This window comes from Heterocephalus glaber, unplaced genomic scaffold (assembly GCF_053883595.1).
Source record: "Heterocephalus glaber isolate CG9 unplaced genomic scaffold, H.glaber_assembly_v1.0 deba00001733, whole genome shotgun sequence".
Taxonomy (NCBI): Eukaryota; Metazoa; Chordata; class Mammalia; order Rodentia; family Bathyergidae; genus Heterocephalus; species Heterocephalus glaber.
The window spans coordinates 145,413-167,918 of NW_028258444.1; the positions used below are offsets into that span (position 1 = coordinate 145,413).

General features: G+C 39.3%; 1 protein-coding gene and 1 pseudogene across 1 annotated transcript; both read right to left on the bottom strand.

Moving 5' to 3' along the window:
- Window positions 1–8,099: 8,099 nt before the first annotated feature.
- Window positions 8,100–8,813, bottom strand: LOC101725701 (V-set and transmembrane domain-containing protein 2A pseudogene; annotated as a pseudogene).
- Window positions 8,814–8,832: 19 nt separating this feature from the next.
- Window positions 8,833–20,733, bottom strand: LOC101725313 (olfactory receptor 7G1-like). Its single transcript, XM_087199953.1, has 3 exons — window positions 20,673–20,733; window positions 11,632–12,635; window positions 8,833–9,168 (listed from the first exon to the last, which is right to left on the bottom strand). The coding sequence occupies exons 1-3, from the start codon at window positions 20,731–20,733 to the stop codon at window positions 8,833–8,835; spliced, it is 1,401 nt and encodes a 466-aa protein (XP_087056079.1).
- Between the last annotated feature and the right edge of the window lie 1,773 nt (window positions 20,734–22,506).

A 22,506-nucleotide genomic window follows, 5' to 3' on the forward strand; every position in this document is an offset into this window, starting at 1 on the left:
TGAATGAGCATTTTCTTTCCAGGTCTGCAGCATTGGAATTCCTACTATCTGTGTTGGATAATGGATGAATGCAAAGAGGTATATTGTTTCCACACTCAGGTTTTGTGTGTGCCTGCCTTTCCCAGTGGGTGTTGCTGGTCAATGTTCCACCTTAGGGCTACAGTCACCACAGCAGCTCTAGTTTCCATGTTCCCCTGTGTGGCCCAAATCCTGGCTTTCTCTGCTGAGCTCTAGGGCCTCTGGGTTTGATTTGCACCCCCTGCACTCCTCTAGTGGCCACTCTGTCCATACACCTCAGGGTGTGGCAATGATGCAAGCCAATCTTTACCCGTCTTCATGTTGATAGGTGAGGAAAGCAACCACCACTAACTTATCTTATAGGAAGTGATGCTGTGGTTCAGGAAGACCTGTGGGATCAATGATAACATTTCCAGACCCAGCCCCCTCTGAAAACCTGACATGTTTGGCCTGGCTACTCACCACCTATGGAAGGACATCTATGTCTTTCTTGACCTGGGTGTAAAATTCTTGGGGGAAGGGGGCTTATGCCTAACTTGTGACCTCTCCATGACTGTCCCTTTTGACTATCTACCACCCTGCTACTCTGGTAGACTGATGCCAGTAACTCTCAAGAATAAGTTCTGGAGTTGTTCTGTAGCTCAGTCTTAAACAGTTAAGGATTTCCCAAAATAGCTCCTAGTGAAACACTATAGAATGTGGTGGGCACTGCACTAGATTACTTCTACAGATCTAGCCTGCTTTCACAGTAAAACCTCATACATTTTCTTCTATATCTCTAGCCTGCCTTCAGAGTAAAACCTCATACAGTTTTTGCAATCCATACTAGCTGTGACCTTTACTTGCAGCTAGCTCTGCTGGCCATTGTCTCAAAGTTTGTGGCACTCTCTGGACTTACCCTAGTTCATCAGAGACTTGTTCCCCTACTCTGGAACTAGGATTAGCATTCCATACTATTTCTCTACATTTTGCTCCAATGATCTAATGCTTTCTTTTCAGCAAGTTGTTTTCCAGATATGTCAGCTCCAGGTCTTAGGGACAGGGTATTTTGCTTCTGGTCTCTATTTTACCAATTTTAATCCTCCAAACAGATTCTCTTGATCGCAGCTCCCTTCCCTTCTCAATAATCACCCATCCCTCTGTGCTCACTTTCTGCAGGCTCCAGCTGCTCTTCATATGTCTTGTCCTCTAGCTAAAGCAGGTCTTGCCATCTCTTTGCCTAGGCCTCTTCTATCCTTTGCAAAGCCATCAATTTTCAACCTGTGATCTTGACAAAGCGTGGGCCTCAGCACCCTCAGCACCCTTAAGCTGGGCTTGCAAGAGTCTATGCTTATGTCAAAGGTGGGTTATGGACAGGATTTGTGCTGGCAGAAGATACACCAGTGTTTGGGAAATCAGTAAAAACATCCCTGCTTTGACGGACCACTACTTTACCTTCTTTTCTCAAATCTCACCAGATGCAGTGTGTGGCTCACCATGAGCAAGCTCTTTGTTGTCTAGGGCCTACAGCACTTGGCAACATTAGAGTTGGGATGGGGAATCTTTCTTGCCCAGAACAAATGTTGGGCAGTGGACAGGCTATCACATCAACTCAGAACTCCCTGGTGTTTGGGAGAATGATGAGAGATTTACCTGATCTGTTGCTGCAGGAACTGCCTCCCTCACCCTGTCTTACTGATTCTAAGACAGCTCCCCACACATGAGCTCTGTGGTCCAGGGGGCTCTGTGCTGCCTTTTCTGGGATTTGGGGAATTTTCTTCTGGCGCAATACTATAGGCAATAAGGATGATATCATGCAAGCACAGAACACCCTTCTGTTTAGGAGATCAGTGAGGATTGTCTACTTTGGCACTGCCAGAATGCCTTTTCTTACTTCTATGTCCATGGCTATACTTGGTGCCTCCCTAGGGGATGGTTCTCCCAGGTGTCAGTTCAGGAATCCTAGTCAGTACTATGTTTTTTTCTAAGTAGGTATTATCAGGGGATCATTTGTGGTTGTTTAATCTCTGTCCTCAAATTTATTTTCTGGCTTTGAGTTTCTTAGATGCCATAATTGGCAAATATCTCATCAGTGATTTCCCTCTCCCAGTGGGGAGAGATAGTAGGTTTGGAGCCTATCCCAAGAGCCTGACTTCTGCTCCTTCCCTCAGGACATTAGAACCCCTCCCAAGATCCCACTTTCACTGGTTCTGGGGTGCAAGGGGTATGGCAGGTTAAAGGCATCTTCCTTCCCTTTCTAATCCTCCCAAGGTTGGATTTCATCTGATGGATTTCTCTTTAAGTTTGATCCTCTGTATCTGGCTATATTTGCATCATTTTTCTTTGATTGCCTGTATTTTCAAGTGAGTCTTTACCAAGGTTCTCTCAAATAACTCTGACCCTAGTCAGCCATGGTGGATCCCTTCCCATTTCTATTTCCTTTGAGAAGTTTCTTCTTTTTACTGAACTATTTGTTTGTGAGAAATTTAACATTTTTGAATTTTCTATATATTTTAGATATTGATTCTTTATCAGAAGCATAGGTAGAAGAGATTTTTCTTCCATTAAGTGGCTTGTCTCTTCACTCTGTTCTTGGCTTTGGTATGCAGATGATTTTAATTTGATGTAAGCTTATTTGTCAATTCTTGATATTATTTGTTTTGCTTCTGGAGTCCTATCCAGGAAGGCTTTGTCTGTGTGTAAGTTACTTTTCTCTCATTGCTAAGACAAAATACTCAAGACCCAAAGTTAAAGGAGAAAGGGTTTATTTGTCTTATAGTTCATAGACATTTTCAGTCCAAGGCAGGATGGCTTGGCAGAGGAGAAAATTTTACCTCAGGCAGAAGGTAGTAAAACAACAAGGGGCCTTAACAACATCCTTCTGACCTTTAATCTCATCTAGACTACCAGGACTAGGTTGGTATCCAACCAATCACATCTGTGGTTTAATCATCACAGACCCTTAATCCCAGCACCACACACTCTAGATTCAGCACCTCAGAAAAAGTTCCACCTACAACTGCATGAAGCTTTGGGGGAACATCTAGACTCAAGCCATAACAGTCTGTTCCTATGGTTTCAAGTATTTTTTTTTCTTTTTTTGTTTCTAATCTTGTTTAGTTCAAAGTAATTTTATTTATTTAACAGTGAAAATATAATCTAAGTATAAAGTGATTTTGTCACAATCTTTCCCCCTGAAAATATTGTCTCTTTAATCCACTGACTTCTGGGATTGGTATTGTGGAGAATTCTGATTGTAATTTCTGATTTGTTGAAAAATAATGTCCGTGTGTGCACGTTGTAGAGTTTTCCTCTCCACCTTTTTAATCACAGTGTTTTCCAGCCAATGTCTAAGAGCACACCTCTTTCCCTCCGATTTCCCTGTGCTTCAGACTTACAGCATGTTGTCCCCTCCTCTTCAAGGGGGATGTCTTGCCACCCCTCTCTTGGGTTGGTGCAAACCCTGCATAGACCACTTGTTTTCTACCCACACACACTGATAGAAAAAACAAACTTTTACATTTCCATTTGAGGGAAACATTTACAGCTTCTCCTTGGAAAATTCAAACTGCCAGCTTGGCTCTCTTGGCTTTAGGACCATTAATAAGTGAAATAAGGGTTCTGTCACTCAGAGTGATGACACTGTGAGAGTTCCTCTGCTCATGCTGTTCCTTGACTGAGGCACAGTTGGTGAGTGCAGGTGGGATGGCTCGTGTCCAGTGCTAGAACAGGACAGCAAATGTCCCATCACACACACACACACACACACACACGTACAATCACAGCTTGGGACTGGTTTATGTGAAGGGTTTACATTGGATGTTTCCGGATCATGGCTGACCACAGTAGCTGAAACCAGAGGCAAGCAAAGCCACACATGGGGACTGCTCTTACTTCAAATCACATCTGTAATGACTGTAACTGGCATATGGCACAGTCACACTTGTCCAGATTGTCCTCTGTCACTTTTGTTGCTCCTCAAAATGATACAATGTAAATTAGCAGGAAATGTAGTCAGTCTGCCTTGCCCCTGTGTCTCAGCACTGGCATAGACTTCCAGCCATCTGGAAGGCAGTGTGGTTGCAGGAGGGGTCTTGGAGATCAGGTTCCCAGGAGCCCTGTCCCACTGCAGAGTGGCAGCACACCTGAAACATCACCGACTCTGGCTCTGCCCCATTCAGTCCCTATGACTTCATCTGGCCTGATACCTCCTCGTGGGTGCTGTCTGGCCACTGTCCTCTTGCTTATGAGCTCTGCTCCTTAAACAGCAGATGTGGACTTGGCTTCAGGACTTAGTAAGAGTGGCACACTGCCCCTGGATGCTCTGATTTATGATCCGCTCTTGACTGACTTCTGATCTCTCAAGATTAACATCAGCGCCCCTGCTCAGAGCAGCCTCCTGCACCCACCTGATTACACACTCCACACCAGTGGGTTTCCTCAGACTTCCTGTCCCCCCAGATGCAGGGAATACATGATTGATGCCCTGGCCAAAACCTTAACTGCCCACACTTCCTGAATCACTGAATGTTGCTCTAATTAAAGAGCAGCTTTAAAAATGAAATCCTTTGGGCTTAAAGTTTAAAATTATGTACACATATTTTGTAATTGCATAGTCTCAATTCCAAACTACAGTCATTAGTTATGTTTTATCTCACAAACATTACATTTACTTTTGTAATTGTCTCTTCTTATACAAACTAATGCTACATTGTACTTAATATTTTGGGATTTTTTTTTACATGAGATCAATACCAGGACCACTTATTTGAATGGTAGCTGCAAGTCCTTCGAAAAATTATATTTGGATCTTTAATAATAATTCAACAAAACACCACTCCATATCTACTACTCTATATTGTTTATATCAAATTTAAAGGATATCCTTTGTGAATTTAAATATATATGTTTTTGTTGTCAGATGTGTTCATGTATGTGTGTCCTAATGTACTTCCTTGAAGATATCTTGCTTCCAAGAATTTTATGGCATGGGTTTTAGCTCAGTGGTTCTGCTGCCTGCCTTGCAAGCACAAGGATCTGAGCTCAATCCCCAGTACCAAAAAAAAAAAGAATTTTTTGGCAAACCAGTTCAAACAAGCAAATGGTAAGTAAACCATTTTCAGAATCAATTAATGTGAAGGACCATTCCCATAAGACAAATATACATATGCAAAATACAGAACCAGAGCCATTACAGGCCCTGTGGGGAGGGGTTGGATGAGCCCTTCTGGAAGGTCATATATGTGGATGCTTATGTCTCTTAAAGTGGTACAGGATTTGCATATATCACACACGCATTACCCTATGTAATTAAAATCATCTGAAGATCTCTAATAGTATCTATACAATGTAAACACCACAAAAAGAATTGTTACATTGAATTTATTATTTAAGGGTGCAGATGGCTGACTGTAAATTCACTGGGCTTGAAGAATCCACCAAGTTCATTTATTAACCTACATTAAGAACATTGGCCGTAGGAAATTTTATCTTATTTTATCCTCAAGTAATTTCATTTGCATTGTTTTATTTGTAAGTAGTCTACATGTCTTTGAGAGAGAACAAAGGATCTGGCTTGAATTCAAGTAAGCAATTTCAACTTTTCATGATTTTGTCTCCTGAAAGATGTGGGAAAAGCTTGGAAATAAGGCTGAGAATCCAGATCAATTATTTTCCAACTTTATTCATTTCCATAGTCATAACATACAGTTGCCTCCCAAAGTGAAAGATTAGATGCAGACCACTAGATGGTCTCCTTTATGTGCTATCATTTCCATTCTAATATTTAATACTCCATATTAATTTTTTTGAGTTAACATGCTATGTTTTACCTCAAAGCGGCCAGTGAATTAGACTCAGGAGCACAGTGACAAATATGATGTCTATATTATTTTCAACACTGATACAATGAGTCTAGGGAGTGTTCTTCTGATACCAGCATCTGTCCCTGCCATGGTGAAACAGTGGATTTGGGTACCAATCTGTGCTGCTTGGTGCTGAGCGATCTCATTCTCTGGACTCTGAGTGAAGGCCTGTTGCATTCTCCCAGCTGGACTGAATCGAATCAGAATTCTGATGCTTTAATATATGCCATCCTTCAAGCTCAGACAGACTCACAAATGACATTTACTTATTTTATGCATTTACAAGTACTAATCTTTCAAAGAAAATACATTCCTAACCTAATAAAATACTGCAATCAAAACCTTTATTTTTCTCATTAGACTGAAATAATAAACCAAATTAACAAGAAAAATGGCAAGAAAAATATGTAGCATGAAACATTCTTTCTCAGAAGAGAATGTGAAGAATATTACTAAAGTATGCACCCTAATGTAACTGAAGGCAGAAAGTCAATGCATTTACCTTTGAGTGAGAGAGGCATTCACTGCCCTCTCACCCTCTGCTTAGGGCTGAGGCAAGGAAGACTGGCCCCATGAAGGTGAGCTTCTGGCTTTGTACAGAAAAAAAGCAGAAGATGCTCTGGTAGGAAACTTAGATCATTGCTCACTCCAGTCGTTCCTGTTCCCTGGTGTATTTGGAACACATTAATATTTCTATTTTTCTTTCCCAGAGTAAAAAAGATGTTCTAAATAAAGTAGTTTGAATTATTATTAAGCCAAAAATAGAGATGGAATATTGAAATCCTAATTCATTAGTGAACACAGAACACACATCTTCTTTGGGAGGGGATCTGCATCATTTGCATATTGTATTTAGCCAGCAACAAATTTTAATTTTTAATTAGGAGACATTAAAATATAATTAGCACCAAATAACAGAATGACAAAGCTACAAAAATTTATACAAGTTAAAGGAAGTAGCATATTTTAGTCATAGGAAAAAGGTTTCTTCCATGAATGCAGGGACCAAGGGGTCAGTTTCTGTCCCACATTCACCATGAGACAGAATTTCTAGAAGGGACTTTGCTGTATAGCAACAGAATGATGATAACACAGGTGTAGCTATCAAAACCAGTGTGTTCTCAAGGTGGGAGGCTCCCAACTTCGGTGAACATCATACATAAAGGAACATAGCAAATTCCAACGTAGCATACAGAAAACAAAATTAATTCATTTGTCAGAAACAGATATGGTTTTGAATATCCATTTCCCAGGAGGAAGCAGAGGACAGCAGGGACCATCTGAAGCTGTCAAACCTGCAGAGATGAAAGGATCCACTACAAAATTCACATGATACATGGATCATAAATGAAAAACAAGCAACTTATCAAAAGAAGTAGGCTGGTGGCCCAACATAGTGATATTCATATGTGTATATTACTATACAGAATGATAAAAATCAGCTTGCATGTGGCTCATAGTCTATCTACTTTGAAGTTATATCACAAATACTATAAGGAATTTACAGAATTTGTGATGTATGCATATACAACAATTGCAAAATGAATTAAAATACATTGAAACATAGAGGGCTCAAAATGTACTCATAGAAACTTCCCAGGATGGACAGGGATTGGCTGTGAGCAGGACTCCCCACCATGGAAGGGGAATTGGGATCAGGAACAAGAAGAAACAAAGTCCAAGAAAAAGGTTTAAAGTAAACTTTCCATGATTACCCCATGTTTAACACAACATTCTCCTCGTTGACTTGCAGCATTGACAATGTTGTTCTTGCCTCAGAAGGAGTTTTGTTGGGTAATGGTTTTGGTTCTATAGACTTCTAATCTCTGTTTCTCTGCAGTTGACAGTGGGTCCTTTGGGAGGAAATCAGTGGTATCCACAGTAAAAATTAGCTACATGATGACTTTGGCCAACCTCTGAGCAGTCAGAAAGATGATGATGTTATTTGCTGAAAGAAAAGAGAAAAAAATTGGCCTTGCTATTAGAAAAGGTCCTATTGGGGGTGGGGTTTTAGCTCAGTGGTTCCAGTGGCGCCTGTTTTGCAAGTGTAAAGTACTGAGTTCAATCCCCAGTACCAAAAATTAAAAAAAATGAAACAAAACAAGAAAAGGTCCTATTGCTTCTCACTAATTTCATTGAAATGAAAGATGAGTGATTTGCTAAAGAAAACATTAGGAACAAAGTGTGTGATAGCCTTTTCATTTATGCTTATGATGCAGGAGCTCCTGGTGTAGGTAATTATAGTACAGGGGTTGCCGAGTAGTCCTTGGAGTTTAGGGTCAACTTTGCTGTCCACTCCGTAGGTTTTACAGGTGATTTACTCTTTGCTGATTGTCAACTTTGCTCGGGGATTCTGGCCAAGGCCTGTGGTCTGGAGGTGGAGTGTGTTCCCTGGTTGGCAGAGCTGTAGGACAGGCTAGGGAGGGTGGCAGAGGTGTTCTTTCGAGGCTTTGTGTCCTGCAGACACATGGGGGAGGCTTTGAAGGCTTTCATCCTGTGGGCATGATGGTTGGTGTTGACTTTCAGGTAGGCCTGGGCCTTGTGCTCTTAAAGTTCCCCATAATTGGCATCCATCACCCTGCATTCATAAAGAACTTCATCCTTTTTCCTGACTTTGTAAATCTGAAGCTTGTGGGAGATGCCATTGCCTTGGACTTTCACTCTACTGATCTTGGTCCCATGCAGGTCAGGGTATTGGTCAGGCAAGAGCTATGCCTGCAGGCCACCCTAGGGCTCCGTGTCCCTGGGCCCTTGCAGGAACCACCACTGGAACTCCAGGGAGACTCAGGCAGTACTGCTCTGGAAGGCCTAGGGCATCTCCATGTTCTGCCCCTCTGTGGCTGGCACATTCTGGGGGAACTCAGTGAATCTGGCTTGGGAATAGAGCACTTGTTGGACACACACAGCCAAAAAAGAAAAAAAATCCCACCGCGCCCAGGAGGACCACATCATTCTGGGAGCAGGGGGCTTATCAGCGCCCCACGGCTGGGGCAGCAGCTCTGTGTGGATCTGCTCCTGCGCCCTGCCTCCTCCATGCAGCTCCTGGCAGCTCTGCTAGTCTCAGTTGGTTCGGTCTAGGCAACAGCCTGCTCAGGCTGCAAGTGGGGAGTGGAGTGGCAGGGTGTGTGGACTCGGCTCCAGCTGGCTTAACCCGCTGAGCACTAGTGGCTAGGCTGGCCAGGCCTGGCCCATCTGGAGGCCACTTGGACTCTGTGGTTCTGGCCAGGAGCAGGGCCAGGTGCAGGGCTGCGGGGCCTGTGGGGCCTGCAGGCCTAGGAAGAGGGACTTTCAAGTATCTTTCCATAACCTTGAATCTTCATGAAGATTAAAACATTATTAGGTGAAAATATTATACAAACACATAAAATGGTGAGAATGCATTAGAGACCTACAAATAAGTACATGTACTGTAGTGCAATCAAATTTGCCCGTGTTTACCCAATTTGATTCTCTAAATTTGTCTTTTAATAAGTGAAATTGCATTTAGTAGTTGTGGTGGATTGACTAATGGTCAACTTGTAATGCCCAGGTGAACTAAATCAGCATGGTTTGGGCATGAAGGATCCACCTGAAGATTATAACCAATAGCCATAAAAAGAGAGCTGGAGGGAAAGATCTTAGCCTGTTGATTTGCTAGGAGAAGCTTGCTGAGGGTGGCTTTCCTGATGCAAACTGGAATGTTCTCATCAAAGGAGGAGCTCAGAGGACTCAATGTTCCTGGGAATGGCTGCTGTTTTCATCAAGGGAGCTCTGATCTTTGCCATGAGCATCACTTTCTGGCTCCAATGTGGATCCTTCAGCCTGGTGGCACAAATCCTTCATCTCACCAGTGTAGATTTTCTGGCTTCCACCACTGACCTTTGGGCCTTCCAGGTGCAGATCCTCAATATGGACAAGCATGAGACATTGCCATGGACTCTAGGCCACTGGCTGGACTCAAGGAGGTTATTGCCTTGGACTCTAGGCCTTCAGCTGGACTTGTGTGGGGAACATCTGGGATCTAGGCCCTCAGTTGAATCCTTTGGGCTTCTAGTGTGTGGTTAATCCCTTGCAATCCTTTGCATTTGACTCTTTAGGTAATTATCATAAAATAACCTTATAAGTTATGTGTCCTGTATTTAATGTTTTCCCTCACCAATACTTCTGACTACAATGGGAGTGAAACAAATGATCCAGGACAAGGACATCCTTTCTTGATGTGAGTAGCATGCACCCTCTTTTCATGGAGGATCACAGTTACAAAAATGAGAGGGATAAAGGTATGGAAGCATCATTTTCAGGGCCACCATTCAACCCATAAGAGAAGTATCTGCAAGGGATTTTTTCACTTACAAGGCCTGAATGGTCCCTTATAAGTGGGTCATTTATATATTTATATAAATGAAGAGGGATGGTTTATATGTTATATAGAGAAGGTGGGGTCATCTATATGTTATATGAATGAGATGGGATTGTTTGTTTCTATGTTTGTATTGCCTGTTCTTTCATAAACATTTTTGATTAAAAAACAAAGAGAAGTATCTGCAGGTTTACTCCAAAGAGTTACCTATCATTAATGGACCAAGGAAAGGCCACTCAGTTTCTTGTCTCTAGGATCAAGTTGGGTCTGACATCACCATATCCTGCAGCTACCTGATGTGCTGGTCATTTTTCTATTACTGTAGCAAAATTTCTGAACCAATCAATTTTTAAAAAAGAAAGCTTTACTTAGCCTCTAAGTTTGAGAGTTTTCAGTCTATGGTCAGATGGCCTGATTGCTTTTGGGCATGTGAAGAACAAAGATATTATCATGAGGAGCAAGTGATAGACCATAGATATTCATAATAGTATGGATGTAAGAGAGAGTTGTGTTGATTCCCATTATCCATTAAGGTCATGCCTCCAGTGAGGTAATTTCCTCCTAGTTGGTACCACTTCTTAAAGGCACAATAATTTTTCGATCATCAAATGGTGCAGACAAACCTTTAACTCATGGGCCTCTAGGGACATTTCAGATTGAATCTATAGAACCCGATGACTGTGAGACCAATCCTAGAATGAAGCCACATCATGTAGTTCTCCATGAAGACCTAATCTTGGACACTAGGTAGTCATGGTATTTGTGTAATCATAATAATGAACAATAATTCCTTTGATAGTTCCAGCACATTTGTGTAAAGATTTCTTTTGCATATGAGAAGTAAAGTATTTTCTCTAATGAGGTCCAAAATATCACAAAAGCACCACAAACTGTTGATAAGTAATCTTATTATATGAATTGGAAAAATAATGACATTGAGTAGGGAAGATGCTAATATGAATCCAGAAATATGCAGTTGCATGAAGAAAGTATCAGTAATTAATTGAATATAACAGTCCAGTTCGTTAGCATCATGTGGGAAAAAAACCAATCATGGCTCTATCTATGGGACCATGCAGAAGTTTGTCTCCAGATATCAATCAGGCTTTCATTAGCTGAACTACTCCAAAATTACCTCTGCTAAACAGTTGCACAAAGAATTTTAAAAGCTGAGGACTCAATTCATGGCATTCTTTAAATGAATCAGAACAACACAACAGAGTTTGCAGGTTGAGATCATTTGTCAAACATCACAGAATTGTATAATCAAAAGGAAGCACAAAGTACAAGTTGAAATATCCTTAGACATCATATTATGTGGGCACTTTGGAAGATCTTAATGACACAGAGCTAGGCTTCTGTCCACCCTGTATTTTTCTCATTTTGTGTTTTTTTAGAAATGCTAACTCAAAGCCCATGACCCCAGCATACAAAAGGCTTCCAAGTAATGAGACTCTTCAGAGCTGTCTTCATTTCCTTGTTCCTCAAACTGTAGATAAAAGGGTTCATAACTTGAGGGATCACAATATACATCACAGAAGCCACTGCATTCTTATTGGAAGACTTACTAAATGTAGAACTCAAATACACACCAAAACCTGTCCCATAGAAAAAGGAAACAACAAAGAGCTGAGACCCACATGTGGAAAAAGCTTTATACCTTCCCCCCACTGATGGCATTCTCAAAACACAGGAGACAATTTTAACATAAGAGAAAATAATTCCAATGAGAGGAACACCAAAAACTATGTTTCCTGCTGAATATATCAGCATGGCATTGATAAAGGTGTCAGAACAGGCCAGCTTGATGATCTGAGCAAGTTCACAGAAGAAGTGTGGAATTTCCATGTTTGTACAGAAGGACAGTGGGAGTGCCACCAGACTGTGGAGTAGACCATGCACAATGCCCATGAGCAGGGAGAGTACAACCAGCAGGAAACAGAGGTAGGGGTGCATGATGACTGTATACCTCAGGGGATGACAAATGGCTGCATAGCGGTCATAGGCCATGACTACAAGAAGACAATTTTCTAAACAGCCAAAAATTAAAGCAAAACAAAGTTGAGAGAAGCAGCCTGTGTAACTTATTCTCTGATCCTGTGTATGAATGTTCACCAACATCTTTGGGATGGTGGTTGTGCTTATACAGATGTCAGTGAAGGACAGGTTGGAGAGAAAGAAGTACATGGGGGTGTGGAGGTGGGAGTCAGAGCTGATGGCCAGGATGATGAGCAGGTTTCCCAGAATGGTGACCAGGTAGATAATCAGGAATAAGTTGAAGATGAGGGGCTGCAGTTCTGGATCATCTGTCAGTCCCAGGAGAAGGAATTCTGAGACAGATGTTTGGTTTTTGAATTTTATGTTGTTGGTGAATCTGTAGAGAAGATAGGGTAAAAATAAAATGAAACAAATGGTCTCTTGGTGAGTACCAGACTCTACTGGACATGATAAAAATGAAAATTCTTGTTATCACTATGGATGTCTGTTGTATGCACTCTGGGAATAAGGACCAGAATTCCATGTTTAACATATATTTTCCTTGAACTTAGTATTTCTAAAGTGTTTCTAACAGTGCCTTAAAATAAAGAAGAATTAAGAATTCACATTGTAAACCCATGTGAATATTCAGATCTTTCTCTTCCCCCCCCCTTCTTCCTCTACTTTTCTTCTTTCTCTTCTAACTCCTACTTCCTTTATTGAATACCCATCCATTTTCAGAATGGTGGCAAAACATGAGATTAAAAAAAAAAAGCATAAGACTTGGGTTTTTCTTTCTACCCATCCTGGTAATGGAAAGAAATGTAACAATAAACTTATAAAATTTTTCTTGTAGAGCAGGAATCCCCATGCTTTGTGGTACTGGAGGCTAATTCCCAGAAATTGAAGACATTATTTCCACAGACTGTGGGAGGAGAAGCCGGTTGGGACAATTCAAATGCATTAACTTGTGCTGTGTTTTTATTTCTATTATTATTGTAATGTAGTATAGAATGAAATAATTATACAACTCACTATAATGCAGAATCAAGTCAATAAAATAATAGGCAAGTCTCATGCAAACTGAAATTAGGGTTGAATTCTGACCTAAACCCTGCCACCAGATACAGTTGTAGAATTGAAATACATCAACTCACTTGCCACTGTAACCTGGGCTAGCAAGTTTGGCTTAATTTTCACTTGTCACTCACTGATTGAGTTTTAGTATGAGTCTTCAAGCAATTGATTTATTATGGTCTCTGTGCGGACATCTCTGCTACTTTTAATCACTATTTCCATCCATTTTCTGGAGTTAGCATCAGCACCTGTGCTCCACCACAGATTACCAGTCTTTAGACTGCCTTGAGGAGTCTGGAACCTCAATCCTCTTCATGCACAGTTCAGGGTAGAGTTCAAGCTCCTATGAGAACCTAAAGCTACTGCTCATCAGAGAGGAGGCAGAGCTCAGGCAGTAATGTAAGCCATGCTGAGTGGCTGTAAATACAGACAGAGCTTTGATCACCTGCCTGCTGCTCACCTCCTGCAGTATGGCCTGATTCCTAACAGGCCACAAACCAGTGCCCAGCCCAGGGTTAAGGAACAATGGTGTGTTGTGAACCAAAGTTCTCTTATTTTAGACAGTCCTAGTATCATCTGAATGTCTTTCCAATTTACAGATGAGATAGTTTATCTTTTAGAACCATGGACCTCTCAGCAAATGTCATGGAAAAATCTACACAGTTTGTCAAATATTGTGTCAAAGATCTCATTGTGAGACCTCTGAGCTGATCCTCTTGACTCATCTCTGCAACTCCCCTGGATAATACAGAATTAGCATTTCTACATGTTTCTATATTTTTGATTAATTTCTTATACAATTTTAATAGTTTCTTGTTTAAATAAATCCCGAAAATTCTCCTTTCTTTCAAAGTGTGCTGTCCTTTATGTGTTAAGTGAGCTGTAGGATGTGGAAGACAGCCATGCAGGTGGACATGAGCAGTGATTGGAAAACACGGCCTTTAGAGTTGAAGCTGATTTGACCCTCCCTGGGAAACACAAACAATCTGCTTTAGCAATTAATTCTAGTAGAATCTAGGTAACTCTATTGAAAACATTATTTCCAATCCTATGGGAAAAGCTTCCCTTAATGAGTTAGAAAACAAGTAATCATATAAAATTAAAAACCAAACAAACTACTAAGTAAACTTATGAAAGGTAAAATGCAGAGTCTCTTATGAAAAAAAGATAAATATAAAAATTAATTCTTTCTTTTTAGAAGATAGAGACTTTAAAAAGTTAGTTGGATTCAGATATTTAGGCATTCTAATAGGAACAACCCTTGTGAGCATTGCAGTTTTTTCCCCTGGGGACAAGAAAAATGACTATGTTACCAATGATCATTTGGTGAAAATAAGAGTCACAGGCTCTGAATTTATTCTATCCTCCAGCAGTTGTTTATAGAAGAGGAATAAAACCTTTAACTGGATGTTTTGCATTTGTATAAAGGAAACTGCTTAATGAATGTGTTCATTGCCTGCAGCATGGAAATCCTTTCCAGTGTGTGCTTCTACAGTGTGCACTGTGTATATGTTAAATGCATAATATTTATTTTGTAATTATACCCCCAATTCTCAGGGCTAAACTCCTCACAGAGATATTTCAAAGTTCTGAGAAATGAATTGAGCAAAAGCAGCTTATATCGTTCTAGGTAAGGTCAGCCCTCAACTGACTTTTCCAATCTTTTGTGTCTGTGTATGTGTGAACATGTGTCTGTGTGTGTCTGTGTGTGTCTTTCATGAGCGATAGCTTACTGTACTTTTCACCAATCAGAAGGTGGTGATGTCTTGGGGTAGTTGAAGAAAGCAAAACAGAAGACAGAAAAACTGTACCATGAACTATGCCATTATCAGTGAAGAATATACATTTTCAAATTATCTTTAGGAATCTTGATTAAATAAAAATATGAGGATAGTGCTCACCTCAGCAGCACATATACTAAATGAAAATATGAGGAAAGAAATTTCTTTGATGCCATTATTCATTTGGCATCAACATATGATAAAATATGTTGCAATGAGAATGAATGAAATATTAAAAGAATTAGATACATGATTCACAAAGTGTATGTATAATTCAGGAGTATATTATCAGAAAAATTACATGAGGAAAATGTACATTTAATTGAAACTCTACAAGTGTGTACATTTTCCATAAGGCTTATCCATGCATTAGATAAATTGTAGAAAATCTTGAAGGGCTGGCACTCCCTAGATATCAACCAAAATGCCACACATTTCACCATGGCTTTCTTTACATATTTTTATTGTGGGAAAGAATAAGGGCATGTCTGAAGCCCCTTTCAGCACATTCTTTTAAAAATTTGATTTTTTTTCCCTATGGGGGAAGCTTCACTTAAGTTGGCATATATTATTCTCTTTGAATTTTCAATAAACTTACCATTATACTTCAAAACTTCTTCATGGTTTTGTATTCTGAAATTTTTCATATAACAGAACCCTAGTGTATAGGTGTATCATTTACAATCAGTGTACTTACATAAGTTTAATTTCTGATAAATGTTATATGTAGTTCTCCTTACTTGATGTAAATTAGCAGATTGTTCCACTATATTTTCAGCACAATTTACTTGAACACTGTTCAACTGATAAGTAGTACAGTGACTACCTCTTGCTGATGACTACACATCCAATTAGCAGCCATGCATGTGGGCTCCTCCACCACATTCAAGAGGCCTCTCTTGGGGAAAATAGAACAATGGAGGAGCGTGTCAAGGTGGTGAATTGTGTACACTTTGCACTATATTTTTCCATTTAATGAGACATGAGACAACACAGCACTGTAATAACATTGGTTAAAATTGGGAGCAAGATGAACTGTTATGTTGCAGGTGTTGTTATTCAGGTCATTTCTGCTCTTCCTATTGTTGTGAAACATGAGGACCAAGAAAGTGCTCAGTGAGCTACTCTTTCTCCACCTCATTACCCAAAAAACTCACACACCCACCTCACATGGATATCCAAGAATTTTCTGTCATGAGGTGAAATTGTACTCCAATATGAGCACACTTGTTCAAATAATAAATGAAAAGACTTTGTCTTACCTAGATGGTTTCTCTGAAAATGGTGCTCAGAAAGTCACTTGCATGCGAAAATCAAAAGATCTGTCCTCAGGACGGTCTGACACATGGATGGACTCAGAGCTTCTATACCGAGATCCTTCTCTGGAGCGAGTACAGTTGCTGCCACCTGACTGGGCAGGGCTTTTAAGTGATGTTACACACCCTAACTCCTAAAGTTTCTGTATCCCTCAGGGGTCAATTTCCAAAGCTCCTCATTAACCTGATAGTTACCAGAATCACTACTGTCAGTCCTACCCCAGGAGCATATATCCTTAAACACCAACTCTATGGAGGGGAATAATTCAACATGAGTGATTTCCTCACTCCTGATGCCAGCTGTACATCATCCAAGTCTGTCGCTCATTTCTGTTCAGCCCCATTTCACCACCCTGGCATATACATCCCATTCAACTTCTCTAATAAATCCCTACCTTCCATTTTAGCTATTTCTATCTATTTCATCATGTCAGGAAGTCTAATTGAATTTTTAGTATAAAAAGATTTTACAAGCATGTATTATATATACAGATCTGCCAAAAAATGTATACGCATTTCAGGAAAAGAAAACTAATAAAGGTCTGGAAGCTAAAGGCCAGCCCTTTGAGCACTTTTTGTAATTGTAGAGGCCAAAGGTAACTTGTATTAATCTCATGATGTCTCAATAAATTTAGTATTGGAATAATTATAAAATTTTTTCTCTTTATCAAGTGCATATGTATGTTTGGCAGACTCCGTATATACATAATATTATAATATTGCTAGCATATGATTAAATGGACAACATTAAGAAAAAATTTCATAAATCTGTTAAAGGCAGAGTAATAGTCTGTTGTATATAAATACCATATTATTTTTAACCACTCATTTTGTTGATGAGCATATAGGCTATTTCCATGGTTTAATAAATTGCACTTCTATAAACATTTCTATGCATATATAACTGTAATATGATGCCATTAACGTTTTGGGGAAGATATCTAGAATCAGAATAGCTGAGTCAAATAGAACCTTTATTTTTAGTTTTTTAAGGAATCTCCATACTGTTTTCCATAGTACTTATACCAATTCACACTCCTACCAACAATGCAGAAGAGTCCCTTTTCCCCCACATCCTCACTAGCATTTCTTATATACAATAAACAATGCACAAATAATAAAATACTACTTTGCCACAAATAAGGATAAACTTCAGACATTTTTAGGTAAATTGATGCATCTCAAAACCTAGGATAGGGTGCAACTATAATGTACCTTCTGTTATTCAGAATTGATGGATAAAGTCATAAATTGTCCCTGAGAGAATAAGTACTCTGAGGAGGCTGAATCAGTAATAAAAAAAACTTTTTGATTGGCAATAAGCTAAAGACCTGAGAGCTTTGCCAATGAATTCTACCAAACATATAAAGAAATTTTACTGTCTTTTATTTTTACAGTACTAAGGATTGAACCCAGGGTCTTCACACTGAATTGAATCCAGCATTTTAAATTTTGAGACAGGGTCTTTCTAACTTAACTAGGTCGCCCGGTTAGTCTTGAACTTGTGTTTTACAACCTCAGCCTCAAATAGCACTGGGATTACAAACATACACTAGCTAAGAACTTGTATCAATTATTCTCAAAGCCTTACTAAATTGGAAGAGGAGGTAACACATCCAAATTGCATTCAGAATTCTATCTTTATACTCTTCCAAAGAAAGAAAAGACAATAAACTTTAGAAAATTGCAAGTTTGTATCTTTGAAGAACAAAATGTAAATTTCTTAATAAATGTAGCCAACTTTTTTTAATATTGAGAAGATGAAACTTTTAGTTTTACTTTCTTGAAAGCTTCTAGTAACCCCATAAATATATTTTAATATAAAGAAACAAAAGAAGAGAAAACAATATATGTATGCATATGAGCTTGTGTGTCTTACTTTTCCCATCTGACACTACCTTCCAAAACTGTTCATGTTTCCTTCAAGGAATTAGCAAGTGCATGCAAATTTTCATTTTAGAGTGGCCTTCCAGTGGTGAATTTGATAAAGTATGAATATGAAGAGTTTAATAAGCTCTGGCAACATAAACTGTCATAGAAGACTAATCATCACTTAAGGAACTCACAATAACTGTCACTTTTTCATACTGAGAATGCAAACCCTAAACAATCATGGAAAAATAAAACAATGTTTATAGAAGCATGCAAAAGAGCTATTTTCTGCCTTGCTAAAAGTAATAAAATAAATAAATATGAATAGTAATTCATCATTCAAATGAATGGAGTCATTTGTTAGATTTCTATTTTATGGAACTGAAAGACACTCAAAAATCTCTATTAAAATTTAGAACAAAGTTTTCCTTCTTATTTTTTGAAATTTTTTAGGAGAAGGAAGCTTGCTGCTTATGGTAAAATCTCCCCAGACATTCACATTCCCTTGGAAATATCATAACTATTTCTTCTTTAAAATTTGTTTGTTATAATATTACCATATTTTTTGCTGAAAATTCTTGCATTGATAAATGTCAGAATATTTGTAAAGGTGTAATAAGGTTATGCAATTATAAAACAGAGTCAATGAACTGAAGAATTGGCCATATCTTCTGAAGATGGCAGATGAATATCCAGACTTCAACAAAAGAGTTAGATGTCAAAACTTTCCATTTCACACATTTTCAAATCAATGCTAAAATTGTTCAGAATTGTGTGTGTCCATGTGCCTGAGAATGTGTGTGTGTGTGTGTGTGTGTGTGTGTGTTGCTGGGGATTAAACTCACACACATATGTGTGGTAGGCAAACACTCCACTGCCAATTTATACCAACAGCTATAATTCTTCAGATTTAAGTTTTTATTTGACCTTTTCCTTAGTCTTAAATCATCTGGCTTTTTTTCCCATTAAGTTTATTGGTACATTTTAGGTATACAATACAGTTACATTCATTGTTGGGATCTTGTACCTTTACATGATGCATCTTTGTTCTTATTTTTTCCCCATTCCCCAGCCCTCCCTTCAGAAAACCATCAAAACAACTAACTCTGGATTGTCTGTCTCATGGAAGGATTGTTCAATGTATGTACTAATGGATACAAATCAATTAATATACCATATTTTCCTTGAGAATTTCCCCAAATCACAAGCTAACAGGAAAACCACAACTAAAACTATATTTTCTGCATTTTATGATAGTGATTCTCAACTAGCCCATGGCATCAGAATGAGCTGGAGGACTTAGAAAAATCACAGAGTATTGAGCTCCACAAATAGTTTCAGCTTCATAAAGTTGGATATAGATTCAAATTTTCTCTTCTATAATATTCCAAAGGATGCTTCTGTTGGTTTTGATACAGCACTTAAAAGTCCACCATTTTAAAATATTGACTATTATGTTCCAAACAAAATTGAAAAATGTAGAATCCCCCATGACTTATTTTTCACCATTTATTTTCTTTTGAGCTAAAGAAAACCGGGTACATATTATTTCAGGAGAGTAATGTTTTATCTTCAAGTAATTGGTAAGAGGTAATATCTCCTAAAAGCATGGGCATTATAAATGGAGGCCCCCAGAAGCACACTACCATGTTTTGAATATGGTTCATCTAAAACAGACCATTCTTAAACCCACTCTAGAACACAGACTCTTTTGTGGCATGGTTAATTAATTTTTCCACAGTTCAAGCAGAATCAGAAAATTTCTGAGGAGTGACCCAGCTGGATAATGCAAATAGGACTGAGGGTTATCTAAAAGAATGATTTAATATAGTCTGTTCAGCAAGAGCCAGCACCCAAAATGACATAAATATTCCATGTCATTTCATTCTTCCATCATTGGATTAAACCTAATTTTTGGAAATAATGAGAATGTTACCATAAATCATGATAATAAAATAATTAAGATAAATGGCTGTGATCACCAACATTAACACTTAGAAAACTCTGTTACTAGGTTCAGTTTCTAACAATTTAAAAGATATCAACTGTTTTTACTCTTGCAAAACTATTATGAATTAGGTTTATTGATAGCCTCTATTTCAACTCACATCTTATGCAAAGAAAAAGACAAAGTGATAAATTTATGGATACACAATATATATTGACACATGATACTCTCATATGTGTTGTGTTGATAAAAGGAGTGGAAGGTGGGAGTTGGGGCTCCAGAACTGACCATTCACCACAGGAGGTGACCTCAGACTTTATAGGACTAGCCAGCCTAATGAGTCAGTGTGATTATACCATGTGGGGTTTGAAAACTGCCACCAAAATAAAGCCACAGGAGATGCCTCTATTTTCAAGGTCTGCAATTTCTTGACAGCTCTGTAGCAAGTGACAGCTTCAACATAGGACCCACACCTGATGCTGAGAATGTGCTTCCCAGTACCTCCAGCTGTAAGGCCTATTGTGTTGATATTACTTTCACCCGATACTGCAAGATAAAACATTACTCATCTGAAATAGTGCACAGTACATCTTCCTTTCCCAAAAAAGGGAAGAAATTAAATGAAAACAGCATGAGTCACATGGGATTTTTATAGCAGTTATATAGAAACAAAAGCATATTGTTGTATCCTAAGCTGAATCTTACGATGAGACGGACAGTCTGTCTCCCAACACTAATATCCAGGCTGCTTGTGAGGCCATGGGAGGAAAAAATGGGGGAATACTGAAAGGCTGAGACAAGACCTTGAACAAATTCTGCCTGGATGCTTCAACTGCCATTATAGATGAAGGACTTCAGTATTTTATGTGTAAAACCACCTAGTAAGGAATTGACATGTCAAGTGTAAAGTCATTCTTTTGTAACATTATTGACATAATTAATTGAGAAAATGAGGCATGGATTTTAGAAAAAATTTTAATGCTCATTCTGATATTGGATATCCTTCTCCCTGGGAAATAATGCCTATGACATCCTTTCTCCTTCCTGTCTTCCAGATCACATTCATCAGAAATGTTTTTCACAAATGGACGCAGCTTTATTGTTTAGTGGACTCCTCCTTCTCAGGGGATGTGAGGTAGGGGTGAGGGGAAAGAGCAGACAGGTCCAAAAGCACAGTGATACTGGGAACCAAGTTATTCACTGCGGTGTGTGGAGGTGAGGAAGCAATGGGTGTAACCTGGGGAAAGAGGGAAAGAAAGGGTAAGTTCTAGATGGATAGGAAATGGAGTGAGAGGCATCTATGTATGCTTTATTTTGTGTGTGAGTGTGTGTGTGTGTGTGTGTGTGTGTTTCAGTACTACAGATTGATTATGGTATATTCACACTGAGCTACATCCCTATCTCTTCTTTATTTTTAAATTTGTGACAGGATCCTGCTAAGTCACTAAGATGTCCAGTTTGGTCTAGAACTATTGATTTCTCTACTCTGTCCCCAGAATTCTGGAGACATAGATATGCACCACCATGTCCAGATAGCGATTGGATTTTTATAGTAATATATATAGGTCTTCTCAAAGGGTCAAAAATGCAGAGCCAGGGTGCAAGACATGGACCTTAGTGAAGGAACCCTGGCCTCACATATATGAGGACCAAAGTTCCATCCTCAGCAATAAAATTATATGAAGCCTCTGTAGAGAAACCCCAGAAATATGAGTGGAACACAAGATGCAATTTCTGTGTCGGGTTATGTGCAGTTCATCCCTCTGCCATCTTCCCACTCCTCCCTGTTCTCTGAGGATCTCATCCATCTTTGAACTCCAGGACAGAGGTGAGGATTGTACTCTCTGGTTTATGAGAAGCCCAGAGCATACACTTGCAGCAAGACCCACGGGGAAGCCATGCTGCAGCTGCAGACTGCAGATCACTGATGTTGAGGTTGTTCCCGTCCAGGCTGTAGGGGCTGAGCCGGTTCCTTTTGTGAGTCTCACTGCTCAGCTCCCTACAGAACTGCTCTGTTCACCCCAGAGTCTGTGCGCTTGGAGCAATGGGTGCAGAGGAGGTTCACTCTGGTGGCTGCTCTGTCCTTCTCAAGCCTAGGGAGGGGGCACATGCATAGGGACATAAACAAGATTGGTCAGGAGGGTAATTTCTCAAAATTTTGGGAAATGCCACAAAGATGAATTAGATTGCTTAAAAGGCAGACATAATCAATGAAACAAATCTAGAATGCATAAATGATCTGTAGATGCAGAAGGTGAAGGTGGACATGTATTGGCATGGCTTTTATTCACTGTTCACACAAAAATGTTAGAAACTCTTCTTTGTAATATTTGGG

Excerpts from the sequence above, each read along its gene's own strand:
- LOC101725313 (XM_087199953.1), bottom strand. The coding sequence starts at position 20,733 with ATGTTTTATCTTGCAGTATCGGGTGAAAGTAATATCAACACAATAGGC. Across the intron at positions 12,636-20,672 it reads AATAGGCCTTACAGCTGGAG|AGTCTGGTACTCACCAAGAG; the intron begins GTACTGGGAAGC and ends CATGTCCAGTAG. Across the intron at positions 9,169-11,631 it reads TCATTACTTGGAAGCCTTTT|GTTATGGAAAGATACTTGAA; the intron begins GTATGCTGGGGT and ends TGAAGATTCAAG.